The 24221-nt window shown below is 44.9% G+C and overlaps 1 protein-coding gene across 1 annotated transcript in view; it reads left to right on the top strand.

Moving 5' to 3' along the window:
* cobl (cordon-bleu WH2 repeat protein) overlaps positions 1–24221 on the top strand; it is a 333465-nt gene that overhangs the window by 202601 nt on the left and 106643 nt on the right. The window contains exon 10 of the mRNA XM_051936126.1: positions 20293–20584. Within this exon, the coding sequence (XP_051792086.1) occupies positions 20293–20584 (292 nt within the window). The remainder of the gene's footprint in view (positions 1–20292; positions 20585–24221) is intronic.

The raw sequence follows: 24221 nt of genomic DNA, 5'->3' as shown, positions 1-24221 counted from the left end.
TATTGTTGTATTTTGCCCAGGTTATGGGAAAGAGCAACGCAGGAATTTTCTTCTCATTCGGTGACGTCCAAAGTGTAATAATGGACTTCCTTCCACGGCCAGATAAGGTGGATGTTTAGAGCCCTCTGTTTAGGAGCAACTGTTACTAACAGGAAGATCCTGTTCAATCGTGAAGTTTTCCGACTGAATCTGAGCAAAAGTTAATTTCCCACCCGAAGAGACAGTTCTTCGTCGTTTATGCTGATTGAAGACTTTTGGTTTGGTGTTCAAGAAAGACCTTTTGTGTAAGAGCAGCTCCTGCAGCTCAGCCTGTCATTTCATTTGAATTAGAAATTACTGTGCCCTCCATAATGTTTTGGGGCTAAGGCGCATTTTTCCTTGATTTCTCCCCCTCTGCGCCACAGTTTTAAACTACAAATCAAGCAATTCAGACATTGTGATTAAAGTGCTCCTTGCAGACTTTCCTTTGAAGGGGATTTGCCTTGAGCCTTTTTCTCCACGGTCCCCCCATTTCAGGACACAGCCGTGTCAGGTCTGTTAAAGCCATTGTCATATTTAGTTCTTTGTCACATGTCCCTCACATGCACTGACGGCTTGACGTCTGCCATTCATTGACATCAGCAGGTGCTCTCTGGTGATGCAGCCTCTCTAATGCAGCCATCTTCAGCCACTGATTGTTTTGGGGGGGTGCTTGTCTTCTTCAGTTTTCTCTTCAGCATATGGAAGGCCTGCTCAATTGGATTGAAATTGAGTGACAGTTTCATGTTCTTGTATAAACAGTACTGTCCCATCCTTACTGTTAAGATTTGAATTCTATTTCTATTTTTCTCTATCAATTTCTGAGATCTGACACTTACTTTGGGGATTTTTTTGGGTCAGTGAATGTGAATCTGACATTAATTGTTGGTTTCTGCTCACTTTAATGGTTAATAACATAATTTTGGTCCGTTTCATGTGCCATTTTCTATTTTCACGATTGTTAAGGGTGTATCGTCGGAGATTGTGACCTGCGAGTAACGATGCGACGGGTTAAAAGGTCATCCAGGATTTTATATCATCTGAGATGTGGGTTCAAGACCCCTTTTCCAGTAAATCCTTTCAAAGCACTTTCTATTCTAAATGTGCTTTTGCTTATTTTACTTAATGTATTATATTTTTACTAGCTCTGCCACCTGACTAAGACAGGCTGAAATATCAACACAGACCTCAACGTTAACGTTTGCAGTGATATGCATTTGTCTCTGTTATATGCCACTTTGTATGGGATTCATAAAAGCAGTGTTAATGTGTGTGATGCTCCATCTGTTCAACTGACAAATGCAGTGCATTTTATTACTTCAGATTTTTGTGATGTGCCATCTGTTGGAATGAAAATGCAATGCACATGTCTCTGTTATATGCCATTTGATATGGGACCCATAAAAGCATTGTTAATGTTTATAATGAGCCATCTGTTGGAATTACAGATACTATGCTTTTGTCCCTTTGTTTGTCATTTGATAATGGTACTCATAAAAAAAGTGTTAATGTTTGTGATGCACCATCTGTTGGAATGACAAATGCAATGCATTTTATTACTTCAAATTTTTGTGATGTGCCATCTGTTGGAATGAAAATACAATGCACATGTCTCTGTTATATGCCATTTGATATGGGACCCATAAAAGTATTGTTAATGTTTATAATGAGCCATCTGTTGGAATTACAGATACTAAGCTTTTGTCCCTTTGTATTTCATTTGATAATGATGCGCCATCTGTTGGAATGACAAATGCAGTACATTTTATTACTTCAGATATTTGTGATGTGTGATCTGTTGGAATGACAAATGCAATACATTTGTCTCATTTATATGCCATTTGGTATGGGATTCCTAAAAGCAGTCTTAATATCTGTGATGTGCCATCTGTTGGAACTCTGTTGTATGCCATTTGGTATGGGAGTTATAAAGGCAATGTTAATGTTTGTGATGCACCATCTGTTGGTTTTGTCTTGTTTATATGCCATTTGCTATGGGATTCCTAAAAGCAGTGTTGATGTTTGTGATGTGCCATCTGTTGGAACTCTGTTGTATGCCATTTGGTATGGGAGTCATAAAGGCAATGTTAATGTTTGTGATGCACCATCTGTTGGTTTTGTCTTGTTTATATGCCATTTGCTATGGGATTCCTAAAAGCAGTGTTGATGTAGGTGATGTGCCATGTGTTGAAATTACAAATGCTATGCATTTGTCTCTGTTGTATGCCATTTGTAATGGGTTCATACCATAGAAGCAGTGTTGATGTTTGTGATACACCATCTGTTGGAATGATAGATGCAATGTATTTTATTACTACAAATGTGTAATGTGCCATCTGTTCGAGTGACAGCCATAACAACTGGATGGACACACAGATACACAGACACATCCTTTATTTAAGGCAGTGCTTAAGACTCTGAGGCTGGAGGTTCAGAAGATATAAAATGGTGCCTGCAGCCCAGGATAACCAATCACATATGAGGAACGGGGCAGGCAGTGCCTGTGAGAGACCACCGACTCATCTGTGACCCACAGCTGCCAGGGCCAGAAATAATATGTGCGCCAAATCCAAAATGGCGATTATGGGCCCCCACCCCAGGATCCTGTTCTTCTTGACTTTCTATTCAGCACAATGCAAATGTCTGTGTGGTGATATTTTTGAAATTCATTAAATATAATATAATATGTAGTGAATATGCAGTGCACAAGATGACCCCTCGCATTAAAACCTCACAGCCTTTCTCCAAGTATGAGCAGCCTGTTCTGGCATTGAACCTCCTGCCGTCTTTGATATTTTCTTAAACGCTTACAACAACATCCACTTGAAATTTCCACCCCACATTTTACTTGCTAGGATGGCAACCGCATCCCTTTATTTAGTAGATACTGGAGCTGTGAAAAAAAAAAGGAATACATTGTGTGCCTTGGAACAAAAGCCGTCGGAGCGAGCGGCCAAAACAAACATCCTGTGAACCTGGGCAGGCGTAAGAGAAAAATCTGAAAGTATTTAACGTTACGGAGCCGAGTTCCTGAGGTGGAAGTGCAGCAAGGAGCCTCTAATGAGAGTTCAGCAAGAAAGGAAATCTCAGCCACTGCAGTTCCTCCAAATCGTCTGCTTGTTTACAGACACTGTCCGCGTTTGTGTTTTTATACGCTAATCCTTGACTCCTAAGGATGGGACATTTTATTTGTAGGGTGGAACATTGTGTGTCTGTGAAGGAAAACCGGGAGAAAACAAATAGAAATAGATTCACGTTATTGTTTGGTTTGGCCTTTAGCATCTATCTATCTATCTATCTATCTATCTATCTATCTATCTATCTATCTATCTATCTATCTATCTATCTATCTATCTATCTATCTATCTATCTATCTATCTATCTATCTATGTATTATATAGTGCCTTTCACACCTATCTATCTATCTATTATATAGTGCCCATCACATCTGTTTAGCTATCTATTATTATATAGTGCCTTTTTCATCTATCTGTCTGCAGAGGTAACCAGGGTCATCAGCGTACCCACTCTTGGTGAAGTGGATTGTGGGCAGAAACGAAACAGGTTTGTCTCCTTTTCTCTTCACTCTGTACACCTCAGACTAGAAATATAACAGCAGGGCAGGTCACCTGCAGAAATTCTCAGATCCCATTTTCTAACTTTAGCTTGACTCCCCTTCATATATATACATTCTAGCTGCATAAACCCATGCTGTAAAAAGGATGGGGTCCTAGAAACTATTGAAATTGTCAGAAAAAATATTGAAATGTAGAGATGTCAGGTCATTGAAAGGAACTACTCTGGGTGTCTCTCTCCTAGGAGGTTTCGTTTTGCTGACGTGCTCACATCGCTTGTGTTATTAGCGGCTAAATGAGTTTCTCTTTCTCAGAGATGGAGCCCTTACCCCAACTCCACCTGTCACTTTAGATAGACACACTTCCACGCGTATACATTTATATATGTTATATTTTTATATATATAATATATATACTAGTAGGCTCCGCCCGCTGCTTGCTTTGCTCGTCAACCCCCGTGCCTGTGCTATGTGCTAGCCTCTTTGCAGTTCTGCCACTCGCATATGGGGATGCGGATGTGCAATTTAAAATAGATTGTTATTTTCATGGGAATTGTTACGTATGCATAATAGAACAAACTATTTTACATTACAGCAAGTAATTAACCACAGTAAAAAATAATAAAATGTAATAATTTGAAAGTGAATTTTGTTTCATGTTGCGTTAGATGTATTCGATTTCGTTCTGCTTTGAAATTAACACACATATACTTTTTAAACTTTTCCTATAAAACTTCAGTAAAACAATTTTTTGAATTCAATTTTCATCAATATCGCTTTGAATTTTGATTCTGTGTTTGGACTTTTATCGTGACAACGCAACGTATAACTGCCCGTGAGTGAATTTCGTTTCTTTCTCTCTATTAAGTAAAATGACTTTTTCGAATGTTTGGCTCTGAGATTTGTTAATTGTCTTTGCAAAAACTCTTCTAATGGGAAACTGTAAACGTTTTAATATGAATGGCATATCAAGATCTCCTTTGTTGTCTAATGTTATCCCCTGAAGATGTACTGCATTACCTTTCTTGGATACATCCTTCTTTCTACAGTAATTCGGCCGGTGGAAGACCAAACGGTGTTAACGGTTGTAGATATGCTTTGTGATATTATAAGTTGATGTTTTCATCTTCCACACCATCACCACCAACTGCTTCAGCAGAGTCTATTGATACGCATTTAACTAATTTGCTGTGTAACTGATCGACAGTTGTCACGTTAATTCATTTGACTTCATTGTTTCTCGGTGCTAGGATTGCCGTGTACTCATGTCTTCTGTTAATAGCCCTTTGTGATGAAATTCTTCAATAAGATTTGAACATAATACGTCTTCTTTAATTGGGAACTTAAACTGAGGAAAACATAAAAATTTATAAGAGCTGAGAGAGCAGGAAATGTTTCTGTCAAAAGCATTTGCAAGAATGAGAGGTGAGAGGACCGCGGGCTGTGAACTGGAAATGGTGGAGAGGAGGGCGGGACTTGAAAAAATTTCATGGCCAAAGTCTCAACTCGCAGGACTTCAAAAAATCTTCCAAAAAGTCTTGTCTCATCGCAGGATTTTTTTTATAGTAATATATATATATATATATATATATATATATATATACTGTATATATATATATATATACTGTATATATACTAGCTATGCAAACCCATGCTGTAAAAGGCCCGGTGTCCTAGAAACTATTGAAATCGTCAGAAAAAAAAATGAAATGTAGAGATGTCAGGTCATTGAAAGGAACTACTCTGGGTTTCCCGCTCCGAGGAGCATTTGTTTTGCCGACGTGCTCGCCTTGCTTCTGTATTAGCCGCTAAGCGAGTTTCTGTTTCCTCGTAGGCAGAGCCCTTACCCCGACTCCACCACTCACTTCAGACAGACACACTTATACACATAGAAATTTATATATGTATATTATATTATGACAAGAAAGGACACCAGACATTGCAAAGGTTTGGGGCAGCCATCCATATAATGTGTTCCTGGCTGCAAAAGTAAAAAGGTTTGATAGCAAGTAATGTTTACAAGACAGAGTCCAAAACAGAACTGCCCTCCAGAGGAAGGGAGTGAGGTTTCATAGGGGGTCTGGGGGAAGTGAGGTCATCCTCAGGGCCAGGACCAGAAGTACTGTGTGGGATTTCCCGGGAAGGGTCTGCAGGAGACTTAGGAAAAGAGTTAGTGCAGCCCGCCGCCCCCTGGGCAGATGTGTTACTACTAGTCGTTAAGCCCTTCAGCTGCCTCCTATTCGCACGTGTGTGACAATATATATACAGTGGACTCTTGACTTACGAACTCAATTCGTTTGCGAGGGCTGGTTGTAACTCAAGTTGGTTGTAACTCAAGACTATTTTTCCCATAAGAAATAATAGAAATGCCCTTAATGTGTTCCGAACCGCCCAGAGCAACACTTACTTAACTTTTTTTAATAGAAAAGGGTTGTATAATGTGCATAATCTACCAAAAACACCAATAATTTTTCTAATGTGCTAACCGAAAAGTTATAAAAAGTGCCTAGCCTACCAGAAACAACAATTTCATACTGTACTCACCGTTTAAGTTGACATCTTTGGGCTGCAGGAAGGAAGGAGGAGGAGAATGAAATGGAAAATTGTCGAGATGGTGGACTTCGACAAGCTGTACATATTAGCGAGATCGGTCACACGAATGCCACTCTCATATTTCCACACAATTTCCTTCTTCGTTTCGATTGTGATCGCTTTCTTTACCTTCGTTACCTTCGCTTCCTTCCTTACAATTATCAAAATAAATTATATAAATCACCGCACTGACCGAAATTACATCCACAAACACATGTACCTGGGCTCCAACTGACACTTACAAATGCTCACGGCTGTTTGTTTACAATCGCACAAGCGGATACACGTGACCGCATTCAGGTCGTAACGCAAGATTTTGGTCGTAATTCAAAACAAAAATTTTGTCGACTGTGTGTGTGTGTGTATATATATATATATATATATATATATATATATATATATAATATACACACACACACACACATAATCATGGGACATATTCAGTCCTCCAGAACATTAAATGAACGACATGTAACGCAATGCAAACATTTTCTTTGCACTCATTGGGATTTTGGCAGAAATTGACACCCAAGAAAAAGCTGCATGCAACATTTTTTTTGATGCCATCTGTCCGAACGCAGGTGGTGAAAGCCCATGTGGACGCACCAATTCGCTTCAATGAGCAGAACAGCACTCGGTGTTCAATCCGCTCTCCCCTGACTCTACAGATGTCAGAATAATGCTCCGTTCAGACGTCCGTGTGGACCAAGCCTTAGAGTTAGTAAGACTGCCAGCATGACTATTTCAGAGTAGGCAGCACATAATCCTCAATGTTTGAATTTTAAATGCGGGAGAGCGGCTAGTCTTCAATTCAAGAGCCTGATATCGTTTAAGTGGGTTTCCTGTTCATGCAATGCTCAGATTTTTCTGGAAGTATTTATTTTAAAATATTTTTGGAAAAACTGCATGTGTTTTGCACTTGATGAGCATACAACTGGCTGGCATGAGGTGTGGATTGTGTGACTCGAGGATCCCTTCGTGGATGTTTTTAGATTGTTTTCTGTTGTCTGGCATTGGTCTTCATAGACGTCCATCCTTATCTTCATTAAAATGTGAGATTTCAAATCTTTCTTGGCCATCACTACAAATCACCTGGGGTAAGTAACATATAAACGATATCATTTTTTTGGATGGAGTATTCCTTTAATTTATTCTTTGCGGTACATGCATTATATTCTAAAACACATACCATGGATTCAGAAGTTCTTCAGACCCCTTTGTCTTCTGCACACTTTATCGTGTTGTGGATTTCATTTTAAATGAATAAATTTGCCATTTTTTGTCCAACTGCTTGTTAATGTAAATTTCTAATCAGCCAATCACATGGCAGCAACTCAGTGCATTTCGGCCTGTAGACCTTGTCAAGACCACCTGCTGAATGGGGAAGAAGAAAGAAGACTGAAGTGACTCTGAACGTGGCATGGCTGTTGGTGGAGTATTTCACACACTGATGATCTACTGGGATTTTCAAACAAGGTTTTACAGAGAATGGTCTGAAAAGGGAAAAATATCAGTGAGCGGCAGTTCTCTGGGAGCCTTGTGATGCCAGAGGTCAGAGGAGAATGGCCAGACTGGTCTGAGCTGATAGGAAGGCAACGGGAACTCAAATAAGCACTCATTACAACCGAGATATACAGAAGAGCAGCTCTGAACACACAACACATCAAACCTTGAAGCAGGCAGGCTACAGCAGCAGGAGACCACACCGGGTGACACTCTGTTCAGCTGAGAACAGGCAACTGAGGCTACAAAACACACAGGCTTAGCAAAATTAGACAATAGAAGATTGGAAGAAACGTGGCCTGGTTTGATGAGTCTCAATTTCTGCTGCGACATTTGGATGGTAGGCTCAGAATTTGGCATCAACAACTTGAAAGCATGGATCCATCCTGCCTTGTATCAATGGTTCAGGCTGCTGCTGGTGGTGTAAAGGTGTGGGGGATATTTTCTTGGCACACTTTAGGCCCCTTATTACCAACTGAGCATCATTTAAATACCACAGCCTACCTGAGTATTGTTGCTGACCATGGCCATCCCTTTATGACTGCAGTGTGCCCATCATCTGATTCCAGTAGGATAACGTGCCATGTCACAAAGCTCAAATCATCTCCAACCGGTTTCTTGAATATGACCGTGAGCTCACTGGACTCAAATGGCCTCCATAGTCTGCAGATCTCAGTACAGTAGAGCACCTATGGGATGTGGTGGAGCTGGAGATTCGCATCCTGGAAGTGCAGTCAACAAATCTGCTGTCGTGTCAGTATGGACCACAATCCCTGTGGTTTCTTTCCAGCACCTTCTTGAATCTACGCCATGGAGAATTGCAGCAGTTCTGAAGGCAAAAGGAGGTCCAACCTGGGACTAGCACAGTGTACCTAATAAAGTGGCCAGTGAGTGTAAATGCGCGTCGCCATTTACCGCTATGTGAAATTGCCAGCCCCAGAGCTATTCCCATATTAAACCCAAACCCTAAAAGGCGAAAATAATTACAGAGTGAAGAGTGCAATCAATCATCAGAGTATGAGTGCGGACAAAGGGGCAAATCCACAGATGGAGTTAGGCTAAACAAACCTAACCTTAATATCCATCCATCCAGTTTCCAACCCGCTGAATCCGAACACAGGGTCACGGGGGTCTGCTGGAGCCAATCCCAGCCAACACAGGGCACAAGGCAGGAACCAATCCTGGGCAGGGTGCCAACCCACCGCAGTAACCTTAATATTTAGATAATAATATAAGTTTTATACCTAAATTAAAAAAAAAAAAGAAAGAAAAGCCTAACCCTAAATTTCCAACCCAGAAGGACGATCAAGTGTCATTATACAAGCAGCTTGAAACTCCAAAGGGGTCAGGTCAGGTTGGTGAGCAGGCACTGGTACAGCATGTTGTTGCACCCACCACATGACAAAACAGCTCGGGATCCTGGTTGGCAAAATCCCCCCTCCGTCAGATACGCGGTCCAGTCCCACCCTCTGGAAACGACCCTCTATCTGCCACAGCCAGGTGTTACGTAGGCATCCCCTTGGCCTGGTCCAGCCACTCAAGTCCTCAACAGTGAAGATCACCCTCAGGTAATCGCACCACATGGCCGTAGCGTTGTAACTGACGCTCTCTTGCAGGTCATGTGCCTCATTTGGGACTCCATGAGCAACACAAAGTCAAACCAGTGGTACCCAAGGACTCTCCAAAGAGACACACATGGAGGAGTCCAGTCTTCATCTCAAGTCACTGGATAGGATCCAGGTCTCACAAAACTGGAAGCACCAGGACTCTAAAGACTTGGACCTTCGTCCTTTTGCAGAGATACCCGGAGCGCCACACATCCCTTTCCAGCGACCTCTGACCCCAGCCACCACCCCCCCGCTCTCCCAATCCATCTACTGACTTCATAGGAAGAGTCACCAGAGACATGAATGTCACCGGCGAGGTCAGTAAACCTTTCAAGGATGAGGTCGACACTCTCTCCGCAGACAGACAGACTGCTGATTGCTGTGCCCAAGAGGTCATTAGAGGCCTGGATGTTGGTTTTTATCAGGACCCTCGCTCAGTCTCTCGAAACCCCCGATCAGAGCCTCCATCGACTCCACGAAGATCACAGAAATCAAGATCAGTGAATCTCTCTTCACCAACAGATGCCCCCCAGCCGCTGGACCCCATGACCTGCCCAACACCCAGTCCATACAAACATTGAACAGAGTAGGAGCAGAACACACCGCTGACGGACCCCAGAATCAACTGGGAAAAACACAGGAGGTCTGCTTCCACTCTGCACAGCACTCACAGTACCAGTGTACAGGCCGGCCATGATATCCAGCAACCTCGAGGGGATCCCATGAAGTCTCAGGATGTCTCACAGGGCAGCTTGATCAACCGAGTTAAACGCTTTATGAAAATTGACAAAGGCTGCAATGAAACTCTGCCGATATTCGCGTTTGCGCTCCATGAAAACCCTTAGTGCCAGGATGCAGTCAATGGTCGACTTCTTAGGTGTAAAACCAGACTGCTTCAGTCGCTGGTAGGTGGGCAAGTGATCACGGATCCTATTGAGAACGACCCTAGCGAAGACCTTAGCCGGCACCGAGGTTAGTGTGATCCCCCTGTACTTGCGATAATCTGTCTGATCAGCCTTCCCTTTCCAGATTAGGACGACGAGTCCCGTTTTCCAGTCAGTTTCAAGGGGGAAGGGAGGTTAAATGAGAGGCCTGAAACATCAAGGAGTGGCTGGGGGGGCGGGGGCCAGAAGATTGCCCACCGGTCCATAAACACATTTCAACTTTTTGAAAGCAGTCCACTTACTAAAAGGGTTCAGAAACCTCACACAAATCCCAGAATTGAAGGAGGGTGGTCTTTTCTTTTTCACATCCTAACCGGCTCTTTGTAGCTATCAGTGGTCTTCCTTTCAAGCCTCAAACTGAACTCGGGTCTCCATTAACGTGAGCCAACAATGCCCACCATTGTGCCACCACTTTTACTTTAACTCTCTCAAGGGTTTTCTTCACTTCATGTCCCCTTGATGAATGCAAAGCAAAGTTCTGATTTTGTAGTAAAGTCGTGGAGCTTTGGCCGAACTTGGCACTCTGAATGACCTCCCGGCACAAATGACATCCAAAGGAGAATGCGCGGAGGGTGCAAAATTTCACACAATCCCACCGGAGGTTTATGCGTGCAAAGAATCTGCCCGTGTTGCTGCCTGCTGTAGGTCCAGCGGACCCCGGCCGGTCAGTTCTATTGCAATTAGCAGCGTGCAGGAGGCTTCGGGACTTCAAATGTCAAGTGGCGATCTGAGCGTGAACAGACGCCCCTTTGAGCTCCTAACATTGTTGCCATTGTTGGCGCTGCGTCGCCGGCGGGCCGTCTTGATAACTCTCAAAGGGCCCCCTTCATGCATTGTGCCTGACGCCCCTTAAATTGGGAGTGCAGCACTCAGGGGAACGAGACCTGACAGCTTGAGGGCGGGTGGCGTATGCGCGTTGGCAGGACCTCCGCTGTGTCAGCTGCTGTTTTAGTGTCATTTTGGAGCGGCGGATTATTCCGGATGCTCATTAGTGCCGTTTCCTTGTTGACAATTAGCGATGCACTTTATTTATTGTGTCTTTAATGTGATTTGAGGTCTCCTACCGTAAACATCACGCGTCACATTATGGAGATTCTGATGCATCGCCCCTCTGCTTGCATAAAGCCGCTATTATCTGGAAGGGCAATGTACTGCAAAAATCGTCCTGTGTTGTGGTGTTTTGGGCATGAGAATTCTAGAGGGGCCATCCCGGGATTTTCTTTGATGTTTTCCATGATATTGCATAGTTGATAATGTCTGGGGCAGCACGGTGGCGCAGTGGTAGCGCTGCTGCCTCGCAGTAAGGAGACCCGGGTTCGCTTCCTGGGTCCTCCCTGTGTGGAGTTTGCATGTTCTCCACGTGTCTGCGTGGGTTTCCTCCCACAGTCCAAAGACATGCAGGTTAGGTTCATTGGCGATCCTAAATTGTCACTAGTGTGTGCTTGGTGTATGTGCCCTGTGCGGGGTTTGTTCCTGCCTTGTGCCCTGTGTTGGCTGGGATTGGCTCCAGCAGACCCCCATGACCCTGTGTTAGGATATAGCAGGTTGGATAATGACTGATGACTGACTGACTGATAATATCTGGAGGATTGCAGGAATCGTCGGGTAGAGCGGTCCGTTAATCGGATTGGCTGGCCCAGCACTGACTCAGCTATGGAATGGCCAATAGCGTGAGGCAGTTTGATGGCTGAGGTCTCCAGGACTCTGAACAAATCCAAATCGTATTATCCTGTTGAATTCTGCTCTGTACTTGTGATATTTTTATTTTAGTATTATATTGTACTAGGGATTGGTTCCCTGCCTTGTGCCCTGTGTTGGCTGGGATTGGCTCCAGCAGACCCCCGTAACCCTGTGTTCGGATTCAGCGCGTTGGAAAATGGATGGATGGATGGATAGCCATCCCCTGCAGCTTCGCCCATGTATTAGTGAAACAGGACAGCGAGGAGGGCCTCGTCCAGCTCTGTACTCCTGACGTCACTCTTCCCCTCTCCCCTCGGCCCGCAGCCTCTGTCTCAGATTAGTGTGAATATATCGCTCCTGCAAGCAAACTCTGATTCTTAGCACAGTGAGAAAAGTCGCAAAATCAACCGGAATGTTCAAGCAAATTATAGAAAAAAAAAAAAAGATCTAAATCCGTTAAGTAGTTGTCTCGTTCGCTAACTAAGCGGAGTGAAGGTTACGCCCCGAGACAAACGCGTGAGTGAGGAGGGCCCGATGAGTCTCTGTCGGATTCGCGCTAATAAATTGGTACCGCAAGCGAACTCTGATACTTAGCTCGATGAGAAAGTCGCAGAATCAACGGAATGTTCAAGCAAACCCGATCCAAATCCGTTAAGTAGTTCTCTCTCATGAAAAGCGGACAGACATACAAACGGGTCTAAAAAACTACGTATAAGAAATTTTGCGCTTGGACCATGACATTTTTAAAACCGTTTCTTAGCGAGCATCTATGGGCCAAATGTCAAGTCCTCAAGGTTCGGGGGATTTCGTGATGAGTGAGTCAGTGGTATTTGGCTTTTATATAGATAGAGATTGAGGATGACTTGTGTTCTGTTCTGTATTATGTGTTGTATTGACCCCCTTGTTTTGACAACTTACCTGATTAGGGGTCCCTCACTGAAATGCCTTTCCCGAGGTTTCTTCCATTTTTTTTTCCCCCTACAAGAGTTTTTTTTGGGGAGTTAAGACTGGGGGACTGTCAAGAGGCAGGGCCTGTTAAAGCTCATTGCGGCACTCCTTGTGTGATTTTGGGCTACATAAAAATGAATTGTATTGTATTGTCTGTCCCTCCTTTGCTAATGACTAGCACAACATGCAAAAAAAATCCCTCTGTTCTGGCAAAACAGAAAAAGCACGAATATTTTTATAAGAAGAGACCGGGAGATAGCAACGGCAAAAAATGTGGACAGGTAACGTGGTTTACAGCTGGAAATCAACTAAGCCTGAGCTTCAGGTAAACACTGGAGCAGCCCTGGGTCCAGACCTGAGAGGGGACACGTCCTTCAGGTGGACAGGAATACCTGGAAATGGTGCCTATAAAAGCCACGTGTGGTGGCACAGACACAGCACTTGGCACTTCAGGACATCTCTCTGCTGTTTAAAGCCCATGAGCCCTGATGCGTGGACGTCATCGAGTCTTAGATCTGGACCCTTGCCTTGGGTCAGCTCACAGAGTCGGGGGGAAATGTTGGCATTTGAGTCCCCTCTGAGCCGATTGAGGTGAGGTGAGGTTGCCACACCTGCCACACGGTCAACCGCCTGGATTGAGATCCAAGTGCAGCCGTGCAACGGATGACACCTCGACACCACGCTGAAGAGCGTGAGGTTTGTTTTATACAGTGGCTGGAGTGCCAGTCCTGCAGCCAAACCCCAGGTTTTCCCTGCAAGTTGGAGGACTTGCTTGCAGGGCTGGAGTGAGGTGGAGTAAGTAAGTGGGCAAAGGGGGCACAGCAGCTGAGAGCACATACTGTACCACCGCGAGAAGGTCTGAGCAGCGTAATGGAAGAAGCCAACAGTCCTTTTTAAGGAGACTGGCAAACTGGAAACTTCCGTTCCTCCATCTCTGGCACCTGTCGGTCATTGCGTTGGTGGCAGCAGTAGGCAGGAGAAATGACTGATGACCCTGAGATATGGAAGACTGGTTGTTATAATAAGTTTGTTATGATATTTAGTTTAATGTCACTGTCCCTGTGTAGACATTTTAAATCTGTTTTTCTTTTCTTTGTACATTCATAGCTGAGCCAGATTTAGCACAAAGGGGCTCAGCATTTAGAATTGCTGGGCCAAGCATAGGACAAGATAGACAAAGACAGCTGGAGGAATGTATAGTCAGCCTAAAGACAGATGTACAGTATACTATTTTGTCCTCTTTTAAAAATCAGCACAAAATCTACTTCCCTTGTTTGGAACCTAAGTAAAGGCCTACACGTGAAGAAACCAGTATAAAAGACTCGGACAGCAGCCAAACACTTCAAGCCGATGGACGGATGGGTGATAACGTCATCTGTCCTGAAAAGCCTTCCAGCACAGCGATGAAAAATGGCAGACTGTACAGATCAAGATCCCACCTTGGTATTGTCTTGCTATTGGCTTCCCGTCTGTAATGCCGCATAAATCGTCCGAATAGAAAGCTAAGTTATTTTCTCTTATGTGATTTTTTACCACCGTATCACTATGGGAGGGATATCGTCTTTTAATATCATATCTATATAGTTTTCGGTTACTTAAAACGCCGCAATTACAAAAGAAGTTATTCCAACTAGAGAGCTACCGCCCCCTACAGGAAACACTGGTTTAGCTCTAATTGTAGTAGACCCCCTCGAGCATGCTCACAACATCTTGCTTCAGGCTGCGTTGACCAGATTGCCCAGCAGATGGAGCTTATGTTACCCTCAAGGATGAAGATTCTAAGAGGAGGGCAGTGTAGCTCCCCTGGGTGCAGACCTGAGAGGGGCACACTCTTATTATGTGGCTATGGACTTTCCAAGGGGCCGGGAATACCTGGAGAACCTGGCTATATGAAAGCACCCCCGTGAGCAGCTTGGCAAAGACAAAACACACGCACTTAGTCAATTCGTACACATAGGATATGGACCCTAGTCATGGAGTCAGATTGTGGAATGTGTGGCCAACAGATTGCCCCTGAACCCCTAGGTGAGTGGGGTGACGGGTATGAGCGAACAAAGCAACTGGGAGCACTGAAGACTTGAGCAGTGTGGTGGGAGTGGCCGCTAATGAAGTCCTTTTTAGGGAGACTTGCAAACTGCCCAATTCCATTCCTCCATCTCTGGCTCCTGTGGGTAATTACATTGGTGGCAGCGGTAGGCAGGAGAAATGACTAATGACCCTGAGATATGGAGGACTGGTTTAGCACTAATCCTGTGCAGACCCCCTCAAGCATGATCACAACAACTTGTTTTATGCTGCGTTGACCAAATTGCCTCCCCCCGAATGTCCCAGCAGATGGAGTTTATGTTACCCACAAGGATGAAGATTCTGAGATGAGGCTAGTGTAGCTCCCCTGGATCCAGATCTGAGATGGGCACACTCTATTTAGGTGGCTGCGGACTGTCCGAGGGGGCCGGGAATACCTGGGAAACTTGGCTATATGAAAGCACCCCTGTGAGCAGCTTGGCGCAGACGCAACACACACACTTGGCCAATTTGTACTCGTCTCCCTGCTGCCGGTGAGCTTCGGATATGGACCCCAGGCTTGGGTCATCTCATGGAGTTGGGGGGGACTGTGTGGCCAACAGGTTGCCCCTGATTCCCTAGGTGAGTGGGTTGAGGCGCAGTGGGGTGGCGGGTATGAGTGGACAAAGCAACTGGGAACACCGAGCAGCATGGTGGGAGCAGCCATTGAAGAAGCCAATGGTCCTTTTTAAGGTCACCCACTACAAGTCTGGCATTTAGTGGCTAATTCCGCACCTCTGCCACTCGTTACAATTCTGATAACGTGAACATTCACAGCAGTCATAACACGTCACCACACCACACTTCCTGTTTCGTTCATTTCTAGAGAAATTCAAATGCCTGCATTTCTCATTTTTACCATCATGATGGTCTTGTTGTCATCTGCCTGCTATGATATGAAGGAGCAGGACCCATAAGATGGCACGACAGTCCCCGCACACTGCCTCCACAAGAAGCTCCTTCAGGCACAAGCCACTCTTTAGCCGTCAGAGGAGAAAATACACGAGTTGAATTGACGTATCGACAAGCATTTGGACAGTGACACAGTTTTCATGATTTCGGCTCTGTACGCCACCACATTGGATTTGAAGTGAAGAAGTCGTTTGTGGTAAATAGCACAGGTGTACAAAAAAATATTTTTTGTTTGCTACTGGGAACTTCCAACCAGCTCTTTATTACGTTTTTTACACTGACTTCATATGTGAAATCGGAATTAAGCTAGCACGTCAGGTTTTTGAGATACACATCATTGACGTTTTGACACGTTTGAATATCAATATATCAAGACAATATCTGGAGTTTGGACTCTGTCCCACCAAAATTGTTTTGATGTGTTTATTCTGAAAACAAACCAGAAGACGATACCAGCAGGTTCTCCACAAGATCAGCATAACTGTCTGCTCTCTGACTGCCAAGAAAATTCTGGACAACCTGCACGAATGCTTCCCATGCTGCTGATTCAGTGGGCTTCAGTTTCCTTTTGAACTCATCGTCAAGCATCAGTTCATGGATTTCAGGGCCAACAAAAACACCTTCCTTAGTTTTGGCTTCGCTTTTCTCAAGACCAAACCTATTTCTTAAATGCTAAAACGCATCAACGTTTCTGTCCATCGCCTTGACAAAATATTCAAAGTAATGGTGAATCTAACGAACGAAGTGTCCTGAAATGCAACGTTATGTTAAGGAAACAGTAAAACCGACTACCTACTGCAGCGTCATGTCTGAGTTGTGTCATTATGCCTAAGAGTCATACATTATAAGACTTGGTAATCAGTAACAAATATTTTTTCTGCTAACTAAAAATGAATAATTTTTAAATAAAATGAATAATGACAAGGTAAACAAGTCACAGCTGTTATTAGCGTGTGGCATCCCTAGTGGAATTACCGGTATTTATCAAAATGGTTATCCATCTTTACTGTCCAGTCACCCTAGTTGTCCAAGACCTGGAACATCATAACTAAAAAATGGGACGTGCTGCTGGACGAAAACGGTTTTCAGATTTGCAGTCAGCAAGTGAAATTTGTTAAAGAACTGGTGAAAGAATCCCAGCAGCAAAATGCTTGTTGACCAGTGTAATCAAGCCTTGACCCACAAAGTGGTTTGGGGGGCAGCCTCCCGTATACTTGAAAGTTGGCTTCAAAATTTGAAGAGAGGTTGAGAAATTGGTCTTTACAGACAAAAAGTCCAAAACAGAATCGCTGAGGTTGGTAAACATGGCGGATTTATAGTGGAAAGGCAGGAAGAGGAGGGATCTTGGTACCGGAAACTGGAAATGAGCTCATCAGGGTTGTGACTTCTTGAGAGGCGAGAACCGGAAGTGATGTCTTCTGGGGTGGATGTTCCCGCATTCGGTCTGCGGGGAGATAAGAGATAAAGGATTAATGCACTCTGCCACCCCGTGGTCAGATCGTGAATTGCCTTCTTTTGTGACACATTACAGGTAGTCCCCAAGTTAAGGACATCTGACCTACGACTTACAAATGGGGCCGCAGCTGGACGCATGCGCCTCATGTAACTGCCGCTCTGTCATCTTCGGCCTGGGGACGCTGCAAGCGGTGGCCGGAGGGGGGCGATTTTGCTGCTCGTGCAATGTAGTGTCCCTTGGACGGCTCCCAGCAGCAAGTGGTGACCCGTGGTCCATATTCATCGGTGGCCACAGCTATCGCTCAGGCTTGATGGGACGGTTCGCTGAGCTACTGCTCCTGACTGGACTCAGGCTGGATGGAGTGGAGGGGGGCGTTTCACTGCCTGCCCACTACACACGGCTGCCCCGTTCGTTCTCGGTGGGCGGCTCATAGACAGGGGCGGCTGGTGATACTGCAAGCGGTAACCCGGTTGTGGCTGAACGGAGGCCATTGAGGGTGAACGGAGCGGCGGGGGTGGCATTGTAGTGTGCCTCGGGTGGCTGCCTGTTGAATGGGGGCAGTGGTGGGCGATTCACTACCCGCCTTTGGCCGCACCGTGTTCGTTCTCGGTGGGCGGACACTGCAGGGAGCATACTGTATGCAAGTGGTGGTGACTGTGTGGTGGGAGAATGGTGAATCGCCCCTCGCCGCCCCTTGTTCATTCTCAATAGCAAGCAAGCCTGCTTGTACTGTTACGAACATAGCAGGACGTTGTCTCTTGTCAGTGTTGACGACTGGTGCCTTCTTGCTGTGGTCACATGTACAGTGCTGTGCAGAAGAACTCATCTTAACCATTTGTCTTTACCCTTCAACAATCTGATGCAAATGCTGGTGATACAGTAAAGAAGAGAAAAACCATCACCATGGAAAATAAAGTAGAAATAATAAAAAGGTCAGAGGGAGGTGAAACTCCGTCATTCATTGGCAGAGCACTTGGTTACAGTCAATCAACAATAACATTTATTAAAGTAATGTACCTGTTCTGACTTACATATAAATTCAACTTAAGTACAAACCTACAGTCCCTATCTCGTACGTAACCCGGGGGCTGCCTGTACATGACTGAGGTGTCGGCTATCAGCTTTACTTTCAAAGGTTTAAGAGGAATGTCACATGAGCTGTTTAGGAATGACGGCCATTTTTATACAGGCCGCCCCCCCCCCCCCCCCCCCCCACCCCACCCATTTTCAGGGGCTCAAACGTATTTGGACAGACTAACATAATCTATACACAGTCAAAGCAAAAAGTATATGAACCCTTTGGAATGATCTGGGTTACTGCATGAATTGGTTATAAAACGTGATGTGATCTTCATCTGAGTTACGGGTCCTGATATACACGATGAGCGTAAGCCAATAACAGACGAAAAAATCTACACTTTCATGTCTTTATTTTACAAACACATTCAACGTTCACAGTGGTAGTGGAAAAAGTAAGTGAACCTTGGGATTTGATAACTGGTTGACCCTCCTTATACTTATAGCCGGCTATACTTCCTTAGAAGGCTGGTGTCCTTCAACATCTGCAATAAGATGCTGCAGATGTTCTACCAGACGGTTGTGGCGAGCGCCCTCTTCTACGTGGTGGTGTGCTGGGGAGGCAGCATAAAGAAGAGGGACGCCTCACGCCTGGATAAACTGGTGAGGAAGGCAGGCTCTATTGTAGGCACGGAGCTGGACAGTTTGACATCCGTGGCAGAGCGACGGGCGCTGAGCAGACTCCTGTCAATCATAGAGAATCCACTGCATCCACTGAACAGGATCATCTCCAGACAGAAGAGCAGCTTCAGTGACAGACTGCTGTCACCGTCCTGCTCCACTGACAGACTGAGGAGATCGTTCCTCCCCCACGCTATGTGACTCTTCAATACCACCTGGGGTTGTAAACGTTAACATTATACAAAGTTATTGTCTGTTATACCTGCATTGTTATCACTCACTCTTTAATTTAATATTGTTTTTATCAGTATGCTGCTGCTGGAGTATGGGAATTTCACCTTGGGATTAATAAAGTATCTATCTATCTATGTATTATATGGTGCCTTTTATATCTATCTATATATTATATAGTGCCTTTTATATCTATCTATCTATCTATATCTATCTATCTATTAGATAGAGAGATAGATATAAAAGGCACTATATAATATATAGATAGATATAAAAAGGCACTATATATCTATCTATGTATTATATAGTGCCTTTTATATCTATCTATCTATCTATTAGATAGAGAGATAGATATAAAAGGCACTATATAATAGATATAAAAGGCACTATATAATATATAGATAGATATAAAAAGGCACTATATATCTATCTATGTATTATATAGTGCCTTTTATATCTATCTATCTATCTATCTATCTCTATCTATCTTTGGCAGCAATGACCTCAACCAGCCGCTTCCTGTAACTGCAGATCAGACCTGCACATCATTTGAGCCCATTCTTCCCTGCAGAACTGCCTTAACTCTCTTTGCTTGTCTTCTATGTATGGCTCGCTCTCTTCAAGTCATTCCAATAAGATTGAGATCTGAGCTCTGACTGGGCTACTCCAAAGGCCGAGTTTGTTCTTCTGAAGCCATTGTGCTGTGGATTTGCTATGATGTTTGGGGTTGTTGTCCTGTTGCATCACCCAGACTCTTCTGAGCTTAAGTTGACAGACAGACACCCTCACGTTATCCTGGAGAATTTGTTGATAAACTTGTGGATTCATTTTCCCCTCAAGCTGTCCAGGCCCTGAAGCAGCAAAGCAGGCCCAAATCATGATGTCTTCCTTATTAGGTGTGCTAATCATTAACTGATTCTTGGAAATGTCCTCGTAACCAGGAGGAATGAAGCAGAGTGGGGACATTTCCATTTGAACATGTTAAGCGTGAGCTGATGAGTTAACATTTTTGTTTGTCCTTTTTTTTTTTTTTTTTTTTTTTTTTTTTTTTTTTTTTTTTTAAAGATTATCCACGACTCGCCCAACATTAACCAGCAGAAGAAGCGGCGTGCACCTCCACCACCGCCAGCTCCTGTTTCAAGCGGCCCGACGGAGGAGACGCCCTTCGATCGATCTCGCCTTGTGGGGGTAGTGGAGTCCCCATGCAGTGACAAAAAGGTGCCACCGAAGTCCTCGCCCACGCATGGTGGTGAAGAGCCCTTGGGTGTTAATAGGGAGTTAACAGAAGAAGATGCTGAGTGTGAGGCCAATAATAAAACGGTGGAAGAGGCGGAAAATAAGAGACACAGCACCATGGGTAAGTGGTAGTCAGCCTTTATTCCCCCCCCCCTTTTAACTAATTGTGTGGATAACAAAAACAAGGCCAAAGAGAACAATAGGCAGAAAGAGCGCCATTTCCATATTAATGGGTGCCAACACTTGTCTTTAAAAAGCAGCTGGGTGTCTGCCAAGTGCGTCTGTGCAGGCGGCTACCTTACATCCTCAGTTGAGGGGCCGCCATTAACGGTACACAAATGCGAAGGTCCGGCTTGTGAGACCCTTTGAAGCTGTCAGGAACTGTATGTCAGCGTGGCGTTTGACTGCCAGGGCACCACTTTGTCGTTTTCTTCGTCTTCTTTTTAGTTTTTGTCTGTTTCAGACAAGCAAGTTCACTTTGTCGTCATGAAGACGGCTGCTTCAAGTATTTTGTTTGTCATCTTTAACTCAATTAACACAAAAAAAAAGAAAGGCCCCCTGGATATAGAAAGGCGCTATATAAAATAAAATATTTGTGTTTTTAACGGCTAACCACTTAGATAGTCAATGTGTTTCCCCCTTTTTAGTGACTCTCAATCATAAGGGTCCTCCTGAGGAACGCGACTATAGCGCCTTGGGTTGATGCTCATTATAAACTGCTCAAAAAAATTAAAGGCGCACTTTGAAAACTCATCAGATCTCAATGGGAAACAAAACTCCTGCTGGCTGTCTCTACTGCTATGGCTTGGTGATGTGTGAGGAGCAAAAGGAAGGAAATGAAAATGATGAACCGATAGAGGGACACCCCGCAAATCAAAGAGAACAAATGAGGCGGCAGGCAGGCAGGCAAGTCCATTTGGACAAAATTTCATTGCAGCAACTCCCAATCGTACTCAGTAGTTTGTATGCCCTCCCCAAATGCTTGGCATGCTCCTAATGAGATGACAGATGGCGTCCTGGGAGATCTCCTCCCAGATCTGGACCAGGACATTTACTGAGCTCCTGGACAGTCTGAGGCGTCGGATGGACCGAAACATAATGTCCCACCCAGAGGTGTTCTATTGGATTGAGGTGAGGCGAGTGAGCATGGGGGGGTATGGGGCAGTCAATGGGATCAATTCCTTCATCCTCTCGCCACATGAGGCCAGACATTGTTGTGCACCAGGAGGAACCAGCATAGGGTCTGACAATGGGTCCAAGGATTTCACCCCGATACCTAATGGCAGTCCTGCGGTGCCGTTGTCTAGCCTGTAGAGGTCTGTGTGTTCCTCCATGGATATGCCTCCCCAGACTGACCATCACTGACCCCCCACCAAACCTCTCATGCTGAACGTTGCCACAGGCAGCATAACGTTCTCCACGGCTTCTCCAGACCCTTTCACGTCTGTCACATGTGCTCAGGGTGAACCTGCTCTCATCTGTGAAAAGCACGGGGCGCCCGCCAGTGGTGGACCTGCCAATTCTGGTATTCTATGGCAAATGCCAGTCGACCTCCACGGTGCCCACTAGAGGACATTGTCGGGCCCTCAGGCCACCCTCATGAAGTCTGTTTCTGATTGTTTGCTCAGAGACATTCACACCGGTGGCCTGCCTGCCTGCTGGAGGTCATTTTGTAGGCTCTGCCAGTGCTCATCCTGTTTCTCTTTGCCCAAAGGAGCAGATACCGGTGGGTCCTGATGATAGGTTAAGGACCTTCTACGAGGGGCCCTGTCCAGCTCTCCTAGAGGAACTGCCTGTCTGTCTCCTGGAATCTCCTCCATGCCCTTGAGACTGTGCTGGAAGACACAGCAAACCTTCTGGCAATGGGAGGCACGTATTGATGTGCCATCCTGGAGAAGTTGGACTACCTGTGCCACCTCTGTAGGGTCCAGGTATGGCCTCATGCTACCAGTAGTGACACTGACCGTAGCCAAATGGAAAACGAGTGACAAAACAGACGAGGAGGGGAAAAATGTCAGTGGCCTCCCTCTACCTGTTAAACCATTCATTCCTGTTTTGGGGGTCGTCTCAGTGTCGCCCCTCTAGTGCACCAAAGCAGCTGAAACTGATGAACAAGCCCCTCAGCTACCTAACTGACCAGATCAACAGCCCACAAGTGTCACTGACTTGATTCTGTACTCGGATTAAAAAGGGTGCCTTTAACTGTTTTGAACAGTATATATAAAAAGTCCTCGGCCCATTAGAGGTTTTCACATTTTTATTATTATTTTTTTCTTCTAATTTTGATATACTTTGTTAATCCCCAGTCGATCTTTTCACCTGAACTCTGGTGGTCAGAGTGCAGGGTCAGCCATTGTACAGGACCCCGGGAGCAGTTTTTAGGTTAGGACCCATCAGAGTAGGATGCTGGCGGCATTGCTGTCCAATTTTGAAGCACAAGGGGACTTATTTGCTTTCAGTTATCTTCTGTTTTATATTTTGTAACCACAAGGGGGGGGGTGCCACTGCGCCCAAACTGCACACACAATAACACCCGACACAATCCCAGGTTCAAATAAATTATTTTTATTTCTCCCAAAAAAAGCACCTTCTTTCTCCAGGACACCAGCAAAACGCACCAAATCACAATTCTCTCCTTCCCCCCCACCCACCCAAAGAGTTTTTGGCCGCTACCTTGCACCTCTGACTCGATTTAAGTGAGGCAGCAGGGCTCTGTTTCAAACTAGACCCGGGAACTGCTTCCGGTCTCATCTCCAGGTCGTCTGGAACATCTCTGGGTCGTGCAGATACCTCTAACTTGGCAGCGCCCTCCAGTGGTATCCGAAAGAGCTGCGTTTCGGGACTCTTAGCTCCCATGCCAATCCCAATGGGTGTCTTAATCTGGTCCAGCCTTGAGGAACGCTGCTACCTGTCGTGTGGGGGGGATGAACTGCTCCCAATAAGCCTGTTCACCCAATCCATCCATTATGGCCTCCTGATGTGTGCAAAGTGCTTTAAATTAATTCAAAATTGTAGGTGCCAGGGAGAAAGGACGGGCATCCTGGTCTGGGATAAAGGAATGGATTCATACCCGGCCAGGATGCCTGCCCTTCCTCCCTGGCACCTATTGAGACCACTTTGCAGAGATCGGTTTTCACTTTGACGTTAAAGAGTCTTTTGTATGTTGATCCAAAAGAGAGACAAATTACTGGGATTCTAATTTCGATTACAAATCAAATGTGAACACTTACAGGGCACTGTAGAAAGGCACTATATAGACCTGATGGCAGATTGTAGATTCTAAATGGAGATCGCTGCCTTCAATGGCGTTTGCATAACATTTGGCTGCACAATAGAAAAATTAAGATTTGAGGTTTATGTGCTTCAGCCTCCATGTGATTGTGAAATTTGCATTTAGAAGTCCTTATGTGGCACTCGGAGAAAGTCGGCATATAGAATTCTAAATGAATTTTTGCTATCGTCAGTAACGACGGTGCCCTTTAATGGAAGGCCGTTGCGCGGCTTTGTCACCACGACAGCTTACCGTGTTTGACATTCCTCCCCATCTGGAGCTTCTCTGTGTGCTGCTTTTAGGTTCAGCAAACGTGTTAATTAATGGCTTCCCACAAACATGTCGAACAGCCGCCTCGATCAGGCGATTGGCAGGCGCCCATTTCTTCTGCCAGCCCAGTGTGATTTTGAATGTTCCTGAATTTCCAGATTGGCCTCAGCACACGCAGACGCCTCACGAGTTTTTAAAATGACGTGCGGGTATTCAG

This window comes from Erpetoichthys calabaricus, chromosome 13 (assembly GCF_900747795.2).
Source record: "Erpetoichthys calabaricus chromosome 13, fErpCal1.3, whole genome shotgun sequence".
In the NCBI taxonomy this organism is placed as follows: Eukaryota; Metazoa; Chordata; class Cladistia; order Polypteriformes; family Polypteridae; genus Erpetoichthys; species Erpetoichthys calabaricus.
The sequence above is the reverse complement of the archived record's forward strand: the minus strand, read 5'-3'. Positions and strand labels throughout refer to the sequence as shown.